Here is a 17751-nt window from a genome sequence, read left to right as displayed (position 1 = left end):
AAAATAAATTAAAATGAAAAAAATCTAAGAAAAAATAACCTTGGCGCGCGTATACAATTAAATAATTTTGATTTTTCGCGTTTTAGCGAAGAGCAAAATGTTTACAACATCACTTCGAGATGATTTTCAAGATTTATTCACAAAAGACTGAAGCAAAAAACTGAAAATTCAACTGATTAAAAGCCAACAGTTACCATTACATTTACACGCTTTTTTAGTTGAATCAATGAGTGTTATTGCTCAATGGTTATATTGAAGTGGGCACTTAAATATTATCTGTTAAGTCACTCACTTATACAATGTTGCTGTTTTGTTTTTTTTCTCTTTTAAACCCCGGACAGACACTTACTCTTTTCATTGTGAAAAAATTGCAGCAGCAATAAGTAACGAATTGACCGAAGAGTAGAAAAAAGAAAAAAAAACCAAAAATAAAAAAAGATTCAAAAAATTAACTCTTGTTTTATTCCATTCAAGTACTGTTATTTAGAGTAAGACACACAGTTGGATACTATTCGACTCATTTGAATGGTATCCTTGGTAGCGCATGCGATCAAGAACACAGACTTCTGAATAGGGATGAAGCTTATGCGGTGTTTACATGCGGCGATTAGTTGAATCAAAAGTTGGCTGCCGACCAACTTCATTGCAAGCGATGAGTTTAAAGCAGTGGCAGGCAAAATACACACACACAGCTATCAAGAAAAGTGCGCATAGCCTCGCGAGGCTACTGGCTGGCTGGCACTGGCTTAAAGGCCTTTTACACTAAGCGATTGTTGCTTTCAACAAAAAGTTGCTTGTCAAATCGGCTCATGTAAACACGCTATTACATCTCTCCACCCGACCAATCGGCGATGAAAACAGCAACAACACGAACTAAATAATTAGAGCCGAACTTAAATGTGCTCGTCAATGAAACTGCGCCGCCTGTTAGCGGCTCAAACACAGAAAAAGGAAGCGATGCTCCAAGCAGACTTACGATCATTCTCATAACAGATGACTTGCATGCCGGCTGGAGGGTGCCGACGACAGTACTGCCAGTCAAACTGGCAAAGCCGACCTCTTCGCGCCGTTCGTGACCAAACTGTGAAGTTTGATTTAGTAAAGGACGTTGTATATTTAGGACCCAGCGTCAATCTCAGACCCGCGTCCTTATATATGGAGGATAAACACTGGCGATGACTGACAAAAGTGAGAAAGTATTTTTTCTTATACATTATTTCGGACATATTCACCACGCGGAAGTTGCTCGCCTAATTTTCTGATTAATCGCACGCGGTCTGCGTGATAACAAGTGTATTAAAATAGTACTTGAACTGGCATTTCTCAGCAGCATTTTTTTTAGGTTTTGCAAATATTATTTAAAGCAGTCGAGACCGGTCAGTAATCGTATAGGGCGGTAATTTATGTCTACATGGTTGCGCTTATATCATTTTACAATGTCAGAAACTAGGATTACGTGCAACTTCCTTGCACTTTTTTCGCCTCAACCGAGGGTCATTCTCTGTTCATTGCATAAAGATAAGCCATTTCGAATGCTAGAAGGTCGACTTACTGACAGCCAAGAAGGGAACTTTGCTAAAACCAAAGTGATTGTTGGGAAGTCCAATAGGAATTTGGAGGAATGGCTCTAGCCCGATGGTCAAGCACACAGAGGCGCCTATATCTTGATAGCTGATCTGGCAGTTTAACCGGCTTTAGCAGAAGAATAGGACTCGGGTTTTCCCCGCATTCGAGGGAATACTACCTCGCGAGTAAAAATGTCCTTTCCCTTACGGCTACTACTCTAAGCACTATTTTTGGTATACTGGCTTGGTCTCCGCATGTTTTGGTTTTAGGCCAGCCAGCTCCAAACCCGTTGGTAACATTTCAAGGGTGCCTTTTCTCGTCAAATCATCATTGTGGCTCGACACCCAGACGAGCAAGGAAGTCTACGACGTGATTGATAGAGAGGTCAGACATTCCCTCGCCGATTTCGAGGGCACCACCGTAGCGTTCAGAGCGCTGATAGTTGCCTCTGTATCAGAGTATATGCTAACCTCCCTAACTGATGTCACACTCTTCAGCAGTGCGTCTACAGCTTCCTTGATGGCAGGTATTTCCGCCTCAAAGACGTAGATATCCAGAAGCCTAAACATAGTTTTGATGAAGAATTCTCGGCAAAATACACTTCCACCAACCCTGGCATTAAGTTTTTTCCCGTCCGTAGAAGGTAGGAAGACAGGTAAGGACCTGCTGGGAGCCATTTCGGAGGTGGATATTTAGGGAAGAAATATGATTGGTGAGATAAATGGCCAAGTTTATTTGCTGCGGCCCAAACTGTCAAACAAAGTTGAATTGGGCAAGCTTGCGGAACCGGTTTATTTGGAAATCTTATATTGGGATATCCGTATGTCCATTTCAATTAGTCTGCTACGGGCAGAAACTATGAACTTGGTATTTAATGTGGCTATAGTTGAGCATAGTTAAACCGCTGGTGTCACGATTGTTAGCTAACCTTATTGTTTATGTATTTTTCATAGTGCGATTGCTATAATATTAGTGCCAGCGATCGCCTATCCAACAGCTTCCTCAATAAACTTTTTATTATAAGCTCATTTCTTCATCGGTATCGGTATTCGAGTGAAAACGAACGGCTTTTAAATGATATATACACTTAACTTAACCCCCTGCCGCTTCCTCTTCTATCAGCACTTTTTCTCAGCTTTTCATTCAGCGGAGATTTCCCACGTTTGGAAATGCAATACGTTAGAAAACGCAAAAACACAACAACATAAAAACCACAAAAACAATACTGGCAATAAAAATTCCTCAAATTTCCACAACGAAAAGGCAGGGAGCAAGAGCGAAAAAAAACGAAAATGCGTCTGGCTATAATGATCGATGTTTGACTGCTGCGGCGTATGAAAAGGGAAAATGCAATAAATACCAGCGCGCAACAAATTGCATAAATCGATCAATTGATCGTCGAAACGAGTCATTGATCAGCGGTTCCGAAATGAAGCTGACGCGGCAAGCGAGATTTCGCCAATGACAACTTGCGCTTAAATACAGCAACTAATAGCGGGCATTTGCTGCTTGCATTGGCCACTGAATGCGCTCACAAATACACATACACACATATACATATGTACAAGTTTTATATAGATATTGGCAATTTCACCTGCGCGCATGCGCAATAGCCATTTGTGGCAGAAAGTGCGCAATTCAAAGCAATAAACATAAACGACATTGCAATAAAAAGCAAAGGAAAAGTTATAAAATAGCAAAAGTACGTCGAAGTTAAGTGCCAGAAATGGTGGGTAATTGGAAGCGCTGGCAATTGCACTTCGTGTTGCCTCAAGGTCATTGCAATTGGCCGCCATGTTCGCTTAGCCCCGCTTGCTTGTTGGCTCGCTGACGACGGTGAAATGGAAAATGTGGATAGCGCGAAAAGTCGTGCCGCGGCGGTGGCGACTGTGAGTGAGGTGTTTTGCATGTAATTGTTGTTGTTACTTTTGGTTTTGATCCCTATACAATAGGTTTGCATGATCGAAGATTGTATAATTTTTAGGAATTTATAATTTAATGAGGCAGACATGCGATAGCTTTTAACGTCAATAACTCGTGAGGCGAGAGTCAGAGCGAGTGGAAAGGGCGGTCTTGTTGAAAGGTTGTTGACATATTGACAGTGTAGAGGCTCTGTTACTTTGGTTGATAAATGTGTACCTAATGACTTAAGGCAGAAACGAAATGTTTTTCGAAGGCATTTTTGGTTTCTTTTTTTTGGTTTCTGTTTTAAGTTTTTTGAATTAAGACTGACACACTGAGAAAAAGGATTAGTTTCGACAACTAAAGATATTTAGTTCCCGAATTTTGACAATATTTGGGAACTGTTACCAAGGATTGGGAACTATTACCATCGATTGGTAATTATAACTAAATATATTAAAGCTTCTAATATTCATCTAGGTTGTAACAAATCGTTAATTTAGTTGAAGGGTTTGGTTAATACTAATAAATATTTCTTTGAAGCATATTTCTACAAATTCCATTCAACTTAACGTATGGTTCATAAAAGGATGTTATTAAGCTCTGCTAATGCAGATAAGCTTTCTTTCAACACGTGGTTTAGTCATAGTTACCAAATCTTAGTTGAGGCAACCACGATTTGGTTTGAGAGTGGAACATATTCATGCTTGTGAGCCACCCCTAAAGAATGCTGAGCGCTCTCTGAGCACATACGAAGAGCGCCAGCTGAGCAATGCACACAGTCCCACTTATTGAATCGTTTGAATGCGCTAGTATGCCGACCATTGCATTGTGCGTGGAAATCATTGCTCCGCTACCGCTGTTCGTATATGGGTGAAACACGCATGTAATCCCAGAGCGCTCAGTAAGCTATGGCATGTCGATCGCTGCGCCATGTGTGCTATGACATGCCCATACTTGTTTGTCTCAGTTTCGGTTTTGCTATCATCGCGAGTTGTTTCGGTGCGCGCATAGTTTAAAGTTTAATTAAAAATATAAAGTTTGATGCCAACCGGGGTTTTTCAGTGGATATATAATTCATGTGAATTATAATTTGAAAGTGTCTATTTAGCTAAGGAAAACGCAAAGCAGTATACTTCCAGCAGATATTGACCTGGGTTTTCGCACGACTGTTCCTGTTTCATCGTTGTTTTTTAGGAAATTCTTACCACCATATACTCATGTATTATTTACTTTAGTAACTAACTTATGTAAATATGTACGTATTTTTTGTTGAAAATACTTATGTATTTAAATATGTATTTGTATTTGTATATGTGCATATAAAATGCACTCATAAGCTTATTATACTTTATTTACCAGCTTCGCATAATTGTAATACTTATAAGCATATTCTTGATACATTAAACAGTCAGTCCACTCATAAACCTCAAACCGTCGTGTTCTTTATTCTCTCTCTACATGGTAGCAGAGCAAGGTTACTGCTGTAGTGTCGGGTGTCGGAATTAAATAAATAAAATAAAAATCAAAAGTGCAAAATCTGCTGTAATAATAAAAATAAAATAACGCTTCAAGTAAGACTTTGAATTAATATACATATACATATATATAAAATTTATAAGTGAAATTATAAGTTAAAATGGAAAAGGGTTTTGAAGTAGAGAAACTCAAAGGCCAGGAAAATTTCCACAACTGGTGTTTCGCAATAAAAAATATATTAGCATTCAAAGGTCTGCATAAGTGTATAACCGATCCTGTCACAGAAACAAACGCTGAGAAATTAACTAATTGCAAAGCCCTGTTAGCTCTAAGCGTAGCGCCATCGCTGTACGTTCACATATCCAGATGTGAAACAGCGCTAGAAATATGGCAGAAACTAAAAAATCTGTGTGAGGACAAAGGCTTAACAAGAAAAATTGGGTTATTAAGAGGCCTGATCTCTTGCAGATTAGAAGACTGCGAGAACATGCAATCATACATTGATAGAATTAAAGATAATTCTAATAAATTAAATGAAATTGGTTTTGAGATAAATGAGGATTGGCTGACGGCGATAGTATTGGCTGGTTTAACTGATGCATATAAACCATTTATAATGGGAATTGAAGCATCAGACTCACAAATAAAATCAGAAACAATAATCGCTAAACTGTTGGACTCTGATACCAACACAACCACAAAAAGTGATGCATTTCTTAGTAAAAAAAGGTACGAAAATAAGCAAAAATACTTACAAAAGAAAAAATGCACAACTTGTGGAAAGAAACATGCAGGGGAATGTCACTACAAGAAAAATAATGCACAAAATGGCACAGCAAAAAATGCATTCACAGCGTTATTAACGAAAAAAAATAACGACGACTGGTATCTAGACAGTGGTGCATCGTCTCATATGACACAAAACGATAATTTGCTCACTAGCAAAAAAAATTCACTCGTTGACAAAATAATGTCAGCAAATGGAACAGCTATGACAGTAAGTTGCGTTGGCAAAACATCACTGAATATCAACGGGCAAGAAATTGTAGTTAACGAAATTCTACACGTGCCCGATTTATCAATAAACCTTCTGTCAGCTGCAAAAATAGTGAGTCAGGGGAATGTAATAAAATTCGATGCAACAGGCTGTACAATACTTAACAAAAACAAAGAAGTAATTGTACAGTGCAAAGCGGAAAATGGTGTTTACAAACTGAAGGGAATCCAAGCAAAATGCTTGTTATCAAAACAAACAAATAACAACGCAATGCTATGGCACAGGCGACTTGGACACATAAATTTTCAAAGTTTAAAGAAAATGCGTGACGGCGCTGTTTCTGGTATTGATTTCAATGACGACGATCATGAAATAAAAAATTGTCAGATATGTCCCAAAGGCAAACAAACAAGAATTCCGTTTAAACAAAGTAACTCAAAAACAACAAAGCTACTCGAACTAATACATTCTGATCTATGTGGACCTATGGAAACGCAATCTATAGGACACGCCAAATATGTATTAACATTCATAGATGATTTCTCCCGAAAATTATTCGTTTACTTTCTCAAGTCAAAATCAGAAGTTTTCAATAACTTTAAAAATTTCAAAACATACATTGAACGCCAAACTGGATCTAAAATCAAAACAATACGGACGGACAATGGTGGTGAATATTGTTCAACTGAATTCGACAAATACTGTAAAGAGAATGGTATCAAGCATCAATTAAGTAATGCATATACTCCTCAGCAGAATGGAATTGCCGAAAGAATGAACCGAAGCTTAATTGAAAAAGCTAAATGTCTCCTGTTTGATGCAAATCTTCAAAAATGTTATTGGGCAGAAGCAACAAATATGGCAGCCTACTTAATCAACAAAAGTATTTGTTCGTCGCATGGAAAAATTCCTGATGAAATATTCTATAAAAAAAAAATAGACATATCTAACCTGAAATTGTTTGGTTGTGAAGCAATGGTTCACATAAACAAAGAAAAACGTAAAAAATGGGATCCTAAATCCAAGAAAATGTTTTTCGTGGGCTATGATGACGACATTAAAGGTTTTCGCTGTATTGATCCAATAACAAAGAAACTGGTTATAAGTCGAGATGTAATATTCTACGAAAAACCTCAACCAAAGTCGACCTTAAATATCTATAACAACGAAGTGAGGGAAATAAAGAGAAGCGATGAAGACACATTTGAAGAAGTTAGCATAAAACCTGATGAATCGAACGAAGACGTACAAAGTGTTGCGGAAGATGACACCATGATAGAAGCACCGAATCAAACCCAAAATGATCCAGATTATGTTCCTGAACAAAGTATTGATGAATCTGAAGAAGAAAGAAGAGTCACACGATCTAAAGCTAAGGTATCTGTACCATCTTTCCAATTTAATGCTTTTGCATTTCTTTCACAGCCATTAACAGTATCAGAAGCTATAAACGGTGAAAAAGCGAAAGAATGGGAAGATGCAATGAATGAAGAAATGGAATCACATAGATCAAATAACACCTGGTCGTTGATGAAACTACCAGATGGAAGAAAGCCTATAAAAGCAAAATGGGTCTTTAAAGTAAAACAAGATGAGGTCGGTAAAGCTGTAAAATATAAAGCACGACTTGTTGCAAAAGGCTGTGCACAAAAATACGGCATCGATTATGATGAAACATTCTCGCCGGTGGTTAGATACACATCAATAAGGTTTTTAGTGGCTTTAGCAGTAAAAAACGGCTATAAAATCCATCAAATGGATGTAGTGACTGCGTTTCTTCAAGGTGATCTTAAAGAAACAATATACATGGAACAACCAGAAGGTTACAATGATGGCACTAACAAGGTATGTAAGCTAAACAAAGCTGTTTACGGACTGAAACAAGCCGGAAGACAGTGGAACTTAAAGCTCGATTCAGCATTAAAAGAATTCGGGTTACAAAGGTGTAAAACTGATCCATGCATTTACTATGATAAAGAATTGAATCTGATAATTGCAATATACGTCGATGATTTCCTTATACTCTACAAAGGTAGTAATAACCTAGAAAAACTAATGCAGTACCTTAACAAAAAATTCAAAATGAAAGATTTGGGATCTGCTCAAAGTTGTCTTGGAATACGTATCACGCAGAGCAAAAATTGCGACGAAATTACACTAGATCAATCGTCATATATAAATGAAATTCTTGAACGTTTTGGTATGCAGGATTGTAAGCCAGTGGGCACACCATGTGAAGTAAGTCAAAAATTTACTGAAAAATGCATCACTGAGAAAAATGATCTGACGGGGAAAATACCATACCAAGAAGCTGTGGGCAGCCTTTTATATTTAACACAAGGAACTAGACCGGATATAGCATTTGCAGTAAATAATGTAAGCCGGTTTAACTTAAAACACTCAAATGAGCATTGGCAAGCTGTGAAAAGAATATTTCGATATTTAAAAGGCACAATTGATTTCAAACTAAGCTATCGAAAAACTGATGATGTCAACTTGGCAGCATTTAGTGACGCTGATTGGGCAGCAGAAATCGACGGCAGAAGATCGTGTTCCGGCTATGTATTAAAAATGTCCAATGCTGCTATAAGTTGGTGCAGCAAACGGCAACCAATAGTTGCTTTATCAAGTACAGAAGCAGAATACATCGCATTGTCTTCAACAGTACGAGAAATAATATGGATGAAAATGTTAGCCAAAGAAGTTGATAAAAACTTGGTAAAAACTACTAAAGTTTTTTGTGACAACCAAAGTACTATCAAATTAGGCTCGAGCGAAGCATACAGACCAAGGACGAAACACATTGATATCAGATATCACCATATACGTGAAAAAATCGATGAAGGTTCAATCAAATTGGAGTTTCTTGGCACTCAACAAATGGCAGCTGATTCGTTAACAAAAGCAGTCAGCAGAGAAAAAACAAAATTTTGCGCTGAACAAATGGGCTTAAGCTCATAATAAAATAAGACAATAATTAACATTTATAATAATTATTGTTTTACTCACAGTTATCCAATATTATACAACATGGGAGGCTGGTTTTCATCGGAGCAGCAGAAATCCAACAACAATGGAGAAGTACAGAACAATATCAATATTAGTGAACCTGTTCCAATACACAACCAAGAAATCTTGATTATGTTAGGGATTATTTGCATTCTAAAAATAATAGAATTTCTATACTTTTTATATCGATTACATTATCGTAAAGTTAAAAGACAGTATCAAACTCAAAAAGTATAATACACTGTAAAACAAAATCTTGCTAAAACCCAAAAAAAAACTGTAGTATAAAATTAACTTCAAATTACATTAAAAAAACATCAAAAATATTGTAAAAAAATTTTTATTTTAAATATGAATAATAATTTTGTAAACAATAAGTGAGGGTGTTGAAAATACTTATGTATTTAAATATGTATTTGAATTTGTATATGTGCATATAAAATGCACTCATAAGCTTATTATACTTTATTTACCAGCTTCGCATAATTGTAATACTTATAAGCATATTCTTGATACATTAAACAGTCAGTCCACTCATAAACCTCAAACCGTCGTGTTCTTTATTCTCTCTCTACATTTTTATGCTTAATATATGCAAATAAAAGAAGAAAGTAAACACAACAAACATCGAGTAAATTTTTATTTGTGTCAAACTGAAACTTTTTTCCCAATAATAAACGGTTAGCTGATTCAAGTCTACAGCAAGTTCACAAAATTAATTGAAAACTTGTATCAACCAAAGCATTGTTTATATTTGCTCAACAATGATTTTACTCAACTAACAATATTGTCCAATCAAGGTAGTCGTTTTGTAATTATTAACAAATATACATTTGTCCCAACTAGAAGTCTTAAGTAAATTGCAGACTTTCGTGAACTATATATTTATTTCGCCATATCCAACTATGCCACTTGATCACTATAACCAAATCTTGGTTATTATAACTAAACCTTTTTCTGGGTGCATTTTGTTTATAATAGCAGTAAATAAAGTATTGAAGGCTAGGTCACGGAAAAGAGCTTGCGGTTAATTAAGGACTACAACACAGACGGCGCTGCTGGCAAGTTGCCAAATTGTCAATTCTGGCAACTATATTGAAAGCTCTTTACTGTCTTTTGGAAGACTAATGGCGTTTTCGTTTCTACCGAAAAAAGTTATCATCTCTTTAACCTCTACGCAACATTTTTTTGTAGAAATTAAAACGCCATAATTGAAGGATCTCTTAGCAAGGAGGTCTTAGCGTTAAGACGTGGGCCTTTAGCATAAAACCTTTTTAAAAAATTTAATTAAATTTAAAAAACTTATGTAATTATTTTTTTTTTAATTATAAAAATTTAAAAAATAAATGAAAATTAAATTAGAAAACGAAAACAAATTCAAATAAACAAAAAATAATTTTTAAAAATGGAATGAAATTGAAATAAAATATACTTTTCTTTTAAAACAATATAATCCAAAAATAAAAAGAAATTTAATTAGAAAAGGAAGAAAATTAAACCAAAAAAGGGAGAAAAGTACATAAAAATTAAATGAATTTAAAAAGAAAAACTATTTTTTTATTAAATCAAAATCCAAACATTAAAATAAAACTTAATTAAAAAAATCAAATGAATTTAGTTTGAAAAAAATATAACAAGATTCTGAAAATTAAATAAAATAAAAAAATATCTTTCTTTTTAAAATAATAAAATCTCAAAACTAAAAGAAAATTATATTGTAAAACTAAGAACAAAATACGTTTTGAAAAATTTTTGTGAAATTAAAAAAAATATATACAATAAGGTCTTAAAATATGCAAAAAGATTAGTGAAATAGGATTCTAAAAATTAAGTTTAAAAAAAAAACATATATTTTTCAATTTAAGACAATACAATCAAATAACTCAAAGAAAATTAAGTTAAAAAAAAAAATAATAAATTATAGCAAAACTATTCCCTGCTCGAGATTTCGAACACAGATCTCTCAAAATGCCCACCACGCCTGTTGCAGCGACTCTAGCTAAATGATATACAAGTGCTTTCTCTCAAAATAGCTTTTCACACCACGAGTTTTCAGAAAATTTTAGTTAATTTCTTCAAATAAATTTAAGATATGAAATTTTAATATGTGATTGTTTTGGTCACTAAATGTACATATATGTATGTACACCCAAAACTTTTATAAATTATTTTTAACTTACCTTATAATTCAAATCCTGCACATTATCCAAACTTATGTCGCTATACATGTCTTCTGTGGTATCACAATTAGAACTGCGTCCAGAGGAATTAAAACTTGAGGATCTGTAAAGTTGACTAAACAATGAAACAGTGTAAATGCAAAAAATTATGTATGTATGTAAGTGTGGAATAAATAACTAAAATGCTAATGATGTTAACGCAAATTTTAAATAATTAAAATAATAAAATTTTTAATTATAAAATATATATTTAAAAACTAACTTCGAATGAGCATTTTTAAGCAACACTTTCATCAGAAAACGTATATTCATATACGTTCTCAGCATATACGTTCTCTGCCGGGGTAGATTCAGCACAGACAACAACCATCTACAAATTCACAATAGACGACACCACAGTGACTTTCAAGTGCCACTATGGTGGCTTGCAAACTGTGCACTTATTCCGGTAGTGCATTTAGGTTCCAAACCAATTGGCAATCGATAATTTTAGTGGCGCGTAGTTTGAAAAGCGCTGTAGGGAACTGAGAAAATGCACAAATGCAACAAATTTTGATGCAACATTTCGATGGCGAATGAAATGTTAAATTGGTAATATAAAATTAATATAATATAATATAAAATTTCTAAACTAAAGTTATTAACTGAAATTGAAATTTATCTAAAAAATTAATTTCCAAAATATTAATTTGTATAAAAGAAATTTTTTTTTGAATTTTTTGTTTGTTTGAAAGGGAGTGAAAACTAATCGGTCTGGTTAAGAGGGCACTACAACTGATATGATTTGATTTAGTACACCCCGCTTCACTTGAATTCACTTCTAAGAAAATTTGCTCATATATGCCTGTCAACGATCTAAAGCTTCAGTAGAAGAGCATTTAATGGCTCGGTGTGACTGCGATTGGTATAAAGATTTCCCTCCGAGCTTGCGCATGCATAGCATGCCCTGAATAGCGGTATTAAAAAGATTCTCGAGTTATCCCTTTTAATGATGAGGGGCTTTGAAAAACTTTGCGACTCATATAGCCTGCCTTTTGCTATGCTCATCGAACAGACCTCTAATGACTTTACAATCCTCTTCACAATGTAATTTTATACCAAAAAGTGTATTGCTTACACCGATTAATTCTCAATCCCTATAGGTATTTTATTAACTTAACTATCTTTGGATGCTTTGTTACTCACCTGGCTAAGGCATTTGAGCCCAATTGCCGACGACCGGAACTGTAAAGAAAAGATAACGGAAAAAATGGTTTAGTAGTTGGAAAACTTTATTATCATCTAGAGAAATATGTACAAAAAGGTCTGTAAAAATACTTTTTTCGCTCTATAACAGTTGAGTAAAAATTTGTGAAGTGGGCCACCATTTTTCGAAGGTCGAGGTTTTTTGTGCAATTATCTGTTTATCTTCACAACGATAAAAGAAAAATACAAGTTTCACAATTTTTCGAAATTCGAATTATTTTGGAAGTTATAGCTATTTTCGAAATTGTTTAGATTTTATTTGTTTTCTCGCCATTGGTAGTACCGATTCTGGTGATGTTTTCTTCCCATTTTAATTTTTTATTTGTTCGTATTTTTTTTTTATAAAAGTCTTTAAAGTCTTTTTAAATACTACTGACATCTCAATGACTTTAAAATCGCGTTTTGGGCTAGTATTGTTGTACGTTATATTAACTGCTATTCGCAGAAAAGAAAATTTGCCGGAATGCATCGAGACGAAAGTTATTCACACTTTTCTCTTGATTTGCAATGTATTTTGGATGGAATGAGTATCGCAAGGGCGCTAGACTTAAAAAATATATCGTGACCTAAGAGTCAAAAGGTGGCAAGACCATTTTGTTAAAGTATTCAGGAGAAACGAAAAATTTATGTAGTTTCGTATTACCTGCTATTCAAAAACTAAATTTCGAATAAAATGGACTTAGCACCCTTTCACATTTAGGTAGCGATATATACGAGCGACACTCACAAGGGACTTGCTTGTCCATTAAAACTGATTATAAACTAAAAATAAATACCATACAGTTGAAAATAATCCAAAGCTAATATTGGAAATGCTGATGTGAAATTATCTCATACGTCAAGGCAGTGCAGTTTTTGTTTGTTCTTCAAATTCTGCTGAGCCTAATTTCAAGTAGTTTATTGTTAACTCAAAACAAAGAGAAGTTGACGGAGCACGCATTCCGAGCCAAAATTTTAAGAAGCTCAGCCATGCAACATCTGCTCACAAAACCCCATTTGGCATTAGGGTGTGGTGTTTGACGACATTATGAACTGCTGTATAAACTGCGATAGAAGCTTCGCCAACACTTAAGAGAAAATTTAAAATAACAAAATGAGTTGCACAAATGGTACACAAGCTTGAATGATTAGTGTTATAGAAATTTCACAAGGAAGAAATTACACATACCATTGCTCATACGCCATGTTGTACCTTTTATTTTCTATTACGAGCAGAGATTTCGAAATCAAAAAGGCAGAGTGAACAAATTTCTTTATGACGTTCCTTATCTTCCGAAACCTGTTGTTTTCTAGTTGCCCCCTTTGGTCAAATACTAATACTTTTCTACAAAAAATGTTGCCTTTTCATTGCCTTCTCCTTAGTATTTGTGCGAAGAGGGTACTGAGAAGGCAACATTTTTCGGTAGAAAAGAGAACGCCATTGTTGTATGTAGTATGTGATTTTCCCATGTCTTATACAACTTATCTTTTTATTATTTTAAGCAGAAAATACTGATTATTTGTAAGCGCAATTTTTTTTCAAAATTTTATTTTTGATGCAGAAATGCAACTAAATGCTTTAGGAGAATAGAGCTCGAAATGGAAAAATTAGAAGAAATTAAAATAAGATCTAAAACTCTAATTTTAATTAAAATAGCAGGAAATTTTACACATGCCCGAAGAAGAGTAGCGTTATTTAGTCGAAATAGATAAAACTAAAAGACAGCTGGCTAGACAAAAATGAAATGTTTGTATTGATTGGTGGTGGCTTATAATGCGGTCGAATTACTGTAGACATTAACTTAACTTACGTAAAAATCGCCAATGATTACTCAACACGTCAACTTAGCCAGAAGCGAAAATATTTTGTTTTTGTATTTTCCTTTTCAGCTGATGGTGACTTGGCCGCCTATAAGCCATATCAAAAAATTTCTGAACAAAAATATATTGCTTAGGCCAATATGTATATTAGGTTGCGTTCCATAAATCAAGCCCAGACTACCTAAACCTTTTGAAATAGTTTACGTATCTGTTCGTAAATAAGTGTATGAATGGTGTATGGTCTGGCATTTTATTTAGCTACAAAACTCATATTTTTTCTAATACAATATTTTATTTTTTACTAATTAGCTTCAAAAATAATTTTGTTTTATACTCATTTCATTTTTGTTATTCTCTAATTAGATACATAAAACATTTGCAGCTGCTAACTGCTTTGTTTTAGTATTCTTTCTTGCTTATGCATGTATACACAAACATATTGCTGTTGACCCTATTAACCCACTTAACTGGGCATTGCTCATGAACATTGTTTTGTGGAATCATTAATGAGAGTATTTATCCGAAAAATGAAAAGAGTATAATATTAAGAGGAAAACACATACATACTACATATACATATATGGGGCGTTCCATCGCAAAATGAACGAGATTTGTTTCAAATTCTTAGGGTAGAGGGACAAACATAAATAATAAATAAATATGAAATTTTAGCTTGATTAATAAATTTGTAAAAACTTTACAGCACAAAAACAAAAACAAATCGATTTAATAGCTTTAGAAATATCTCGAGAAAGGGGTAAGGAAAAAATTTGAAATAAATCACACATACACACATCTACCCTAAAAATTTGAAACAAATGATATACATGAAGTGTGAACCCCGTCCATTTTGGTATGGAATGCTCCATATATAGCTATGTATAAATACATATTAGAATAAATACATAAATATTAGCAATAAAATCAAAAAAAAAAATCATAAATTATAAAAGTTAAAGAGAAACCCTTTATTTCAAATTCGACTACGTAGAATGAACTATGAAAAAAATTAACCAACTAATAGTTACATCCACAACTAAGAATGATAATGTCAATTTAAGCACGCTTTTAGTAGTTTACTTATGCAAGAGAAAATCAAAAAAATTGGGTTATAAGTCATGGTTTCTTAGTCTTTGTGAATAAAAATTATACAGGTATAAAATTTAGTTCTTTTTTCTAGTCCAATCAGAATGCTTAACTTCACTTAAATTTCAATTATCTAAAAATTAAGTTAACACCATGTTTAGGAATAAGTAGCATAGCATCTAGCCAAGCGGCTCTCGGCCAATCCTAATGCTGCCCACACAGCAGCTGTTTATCAACATTTTCGCTGAACGCGCCAGATGTCTGAAATTCTATGAAATAAAAGCATTTAAGGCCAAGGTATTAACCTCACTGTTTTCTTATTTTTTTTTTTATCGGATTTTGTTCTGATTTAAGTAAATAGTGATTTGCCATTGAAATATTTTGGCGCAGCGCCGCGAAGGTGAACTCAGATGAGTGGGAGAGGTAAGCACTTGTATGCACACTGATTTAGAGAATGATTGATGAGTGATTAAACTAGGAAGTTAACGGAAAATGAAGGAGAAGCAGCGATTAAACTAATAGCAGCTTGTTAACAACAGTTATTTACTAAGTAAATATTGTACTTCAAGTTTATTGCGGATATTTCGGAAATACATACATCATTTGAATGAAAAAGTTGTAGAATAAATAAAAGTACCAGGATGACCGAGTAAAAGACTCGTCCCACTTTTAGAACTAGTTTAGAGCCATCATGCATATGGTTATTGAGCTAGCTTGAGTTATATTCTCAATCGTTTTTAGAAGAAATTTTTATGGAAAATTCTATCTCGAGATTAAGAGATGGGTTAGTGTAGTTATGGCCGAAGCAAATATCTCTCCATTTTCATAATTAAGTAGTATAAGAGATAACAACAATCCCTGGTCGAGTATTGTTTTCATGAAAAACAAGTACAATTATGGTCATTAAAGTGGTCCAAAAATGTATGTAAAAAAAATAAGGTCGGAGTTTTAATGCCGCCACCCCCTAGGATTGTTATATACCGAAAAAAACTATACCCATATTTTTTTTTATTTTGAAATAAAAAATAATTTAGGTAGTGCTCAAAGCGCTCAAAGTTTTCCATGTATTTTATATGGAGAAAAAACTACTTTTCATAGAAACAGTGTAGAATTCTTGAAAATCAATGTTTTTCGATCGGAAAACTTTACTTATCTTCAGGAGATTCCCAGTAATAATACTCAATTTTATCTTTAACAATTTTCTCACGGTAACTATATTTTATAGGTCCTCCAAAGCCCTTAGAAAATGCAATGGGAAACCAATAAAAAAACTTGAATCATAAAAAATGGTTAAATAAACAATTGGATATTAATATTGGAAGTCTTCTGAAGAGAACCACAGTTTTCCGGTCGAAAAATATTGATTTTCAAGAGTTTTATACCATTTCTACGAAAAATTGTTTTTTCTCCATATAAAATACATGGACAACTTTGAACGCTGTGAGCACTCCCTAAATATTTTTTGATTTAAAAATAAAAAATAGGGGTATATTTTTTCGATATAGATCAATCCTAGGGTGTGCCAGCATTAAAACTCCGACTTTATTTTTTTGGACCACTCTAATGGTCATATAAAGAAAATTGATTTTTCAACCAAAAATTTAACTAGAACTTTGACTCAAAACAGGCAAAATCGCTGCCGGCTCACTTGCAAATGTTATTCATAGCACTACGTTTTCTTTATTTATATAACCAGCTGAAATAGTCTCAAGTTTGATTGCCATGTGAATTAAAAATATATATATATATATATACCTTGGAAGCCTTGCATACAGCAGTTTTGCAAGCCAAAGCTTATTGTAATAAAAGCGAAGTTCATTGACCAACCCACCTGTCGCCCAGTAGCTAACCGCTTTTATTACAGCATACATATTTACGTATTTTAATGGCCCTGCTCTGCGATAATTGCAAAGCACTTTAGTGCGAAGATGTGCAAAAGTCACAGCTGCATAATGGTTAAATAATAACACACAAATGTTATGAAATTATCACAAGTTGCAAAGAAAATTGCGAAGTAATGACGACAACGTAATGACAACCCCAAATATTAGAGAATGAAGAAAGTGTCCACAGTGATGAGAGGTGAGATCCCAAATAATTTATTACATAACGCTGACAATGCAATTAAATGATTGAATCTTCACTTTTGCTTATTTTTCTAGTGGCTTTGCTTTTAAGTTTTTCTATTTATTTTGGTTGTTTCTATTTACTGTCATTATTATAATTTTTTTTTTGCCAACGTCGCCAATAAAGCGGAAATATTTACAAATAAATATTGTATGTATTTTTGGGTAAGCTGTTTATAAGGAAAGGCAAAAGTAAATATAACAAACAAAAAGGGGGAAATAAAAGTAATAATACTCCAGTGGTCATTAAGCATAACGCCGCTTCAAGCTAAATGATAGCTTTACTGTACATATAACCCTACATTAATTAAAACATCATTATGAGTTCTGTCAGTGGCGCTGTGCGAATTTAATCTCTCCG

At 34.0% G+C, this 17751-nt stretch overlaps 1 protein-coding gene across 10 annotated transcripts in view; it reads right to left on the bottom strand.

Moving 5' to 3' along the window:
- Positions 1-17751, bottom strand: part of LOC118739453 (caldesmon-like) — a 185793-nt gene that overhangs the window by 79992 nt on the left and 88050 nt on the right. For 7 of the 10 annotated variants that reach the window (XM_036470783.1, XM_036470778.1, XM_036470780.1 and 4 more), the window contains 2 exons: positions 12319-12357; positions 11134-11248 (listed from right to left, as the gene is read on the bottom strand). In XM_036470783.1, the coding sequence (XP_036326676.1) occupies positions 11134-11248; positions 12319-12357 (154 nt within the window). The remainder of the gene's footprint in view (positions 1-11133; positions 11249-12318; positions 12358-17751) is intronic. The other 3 variants (XM_036470782.1, XM_036470785.1, XM_036470788.1) reach the window with 1 other exon arrangement.

This window comes from Rhagoletis pomonella, unplaced genomic scaffold (genome assembly GCF_013731165.1).
Source record: "Rhagoletis pomonella isolate Grant_MI unplaced genomic scaffold, Rhpom_1.0 Rhpom_scaffold_00005, whole genome shotgun sequence".
In the NCBI taxonomy this organism is placed as follows: domain Eukaryota; kingdom Metazoa; phylum Arthropoda; class Insecta; order Diptera; family Tephritidae; genus Rhagoletis; species Rhagoletis pomonella.
Note: the sequence above shows the minus strand (reverse complement) of the source record. Positions and strands in the feature narration are given on the sequence as shown.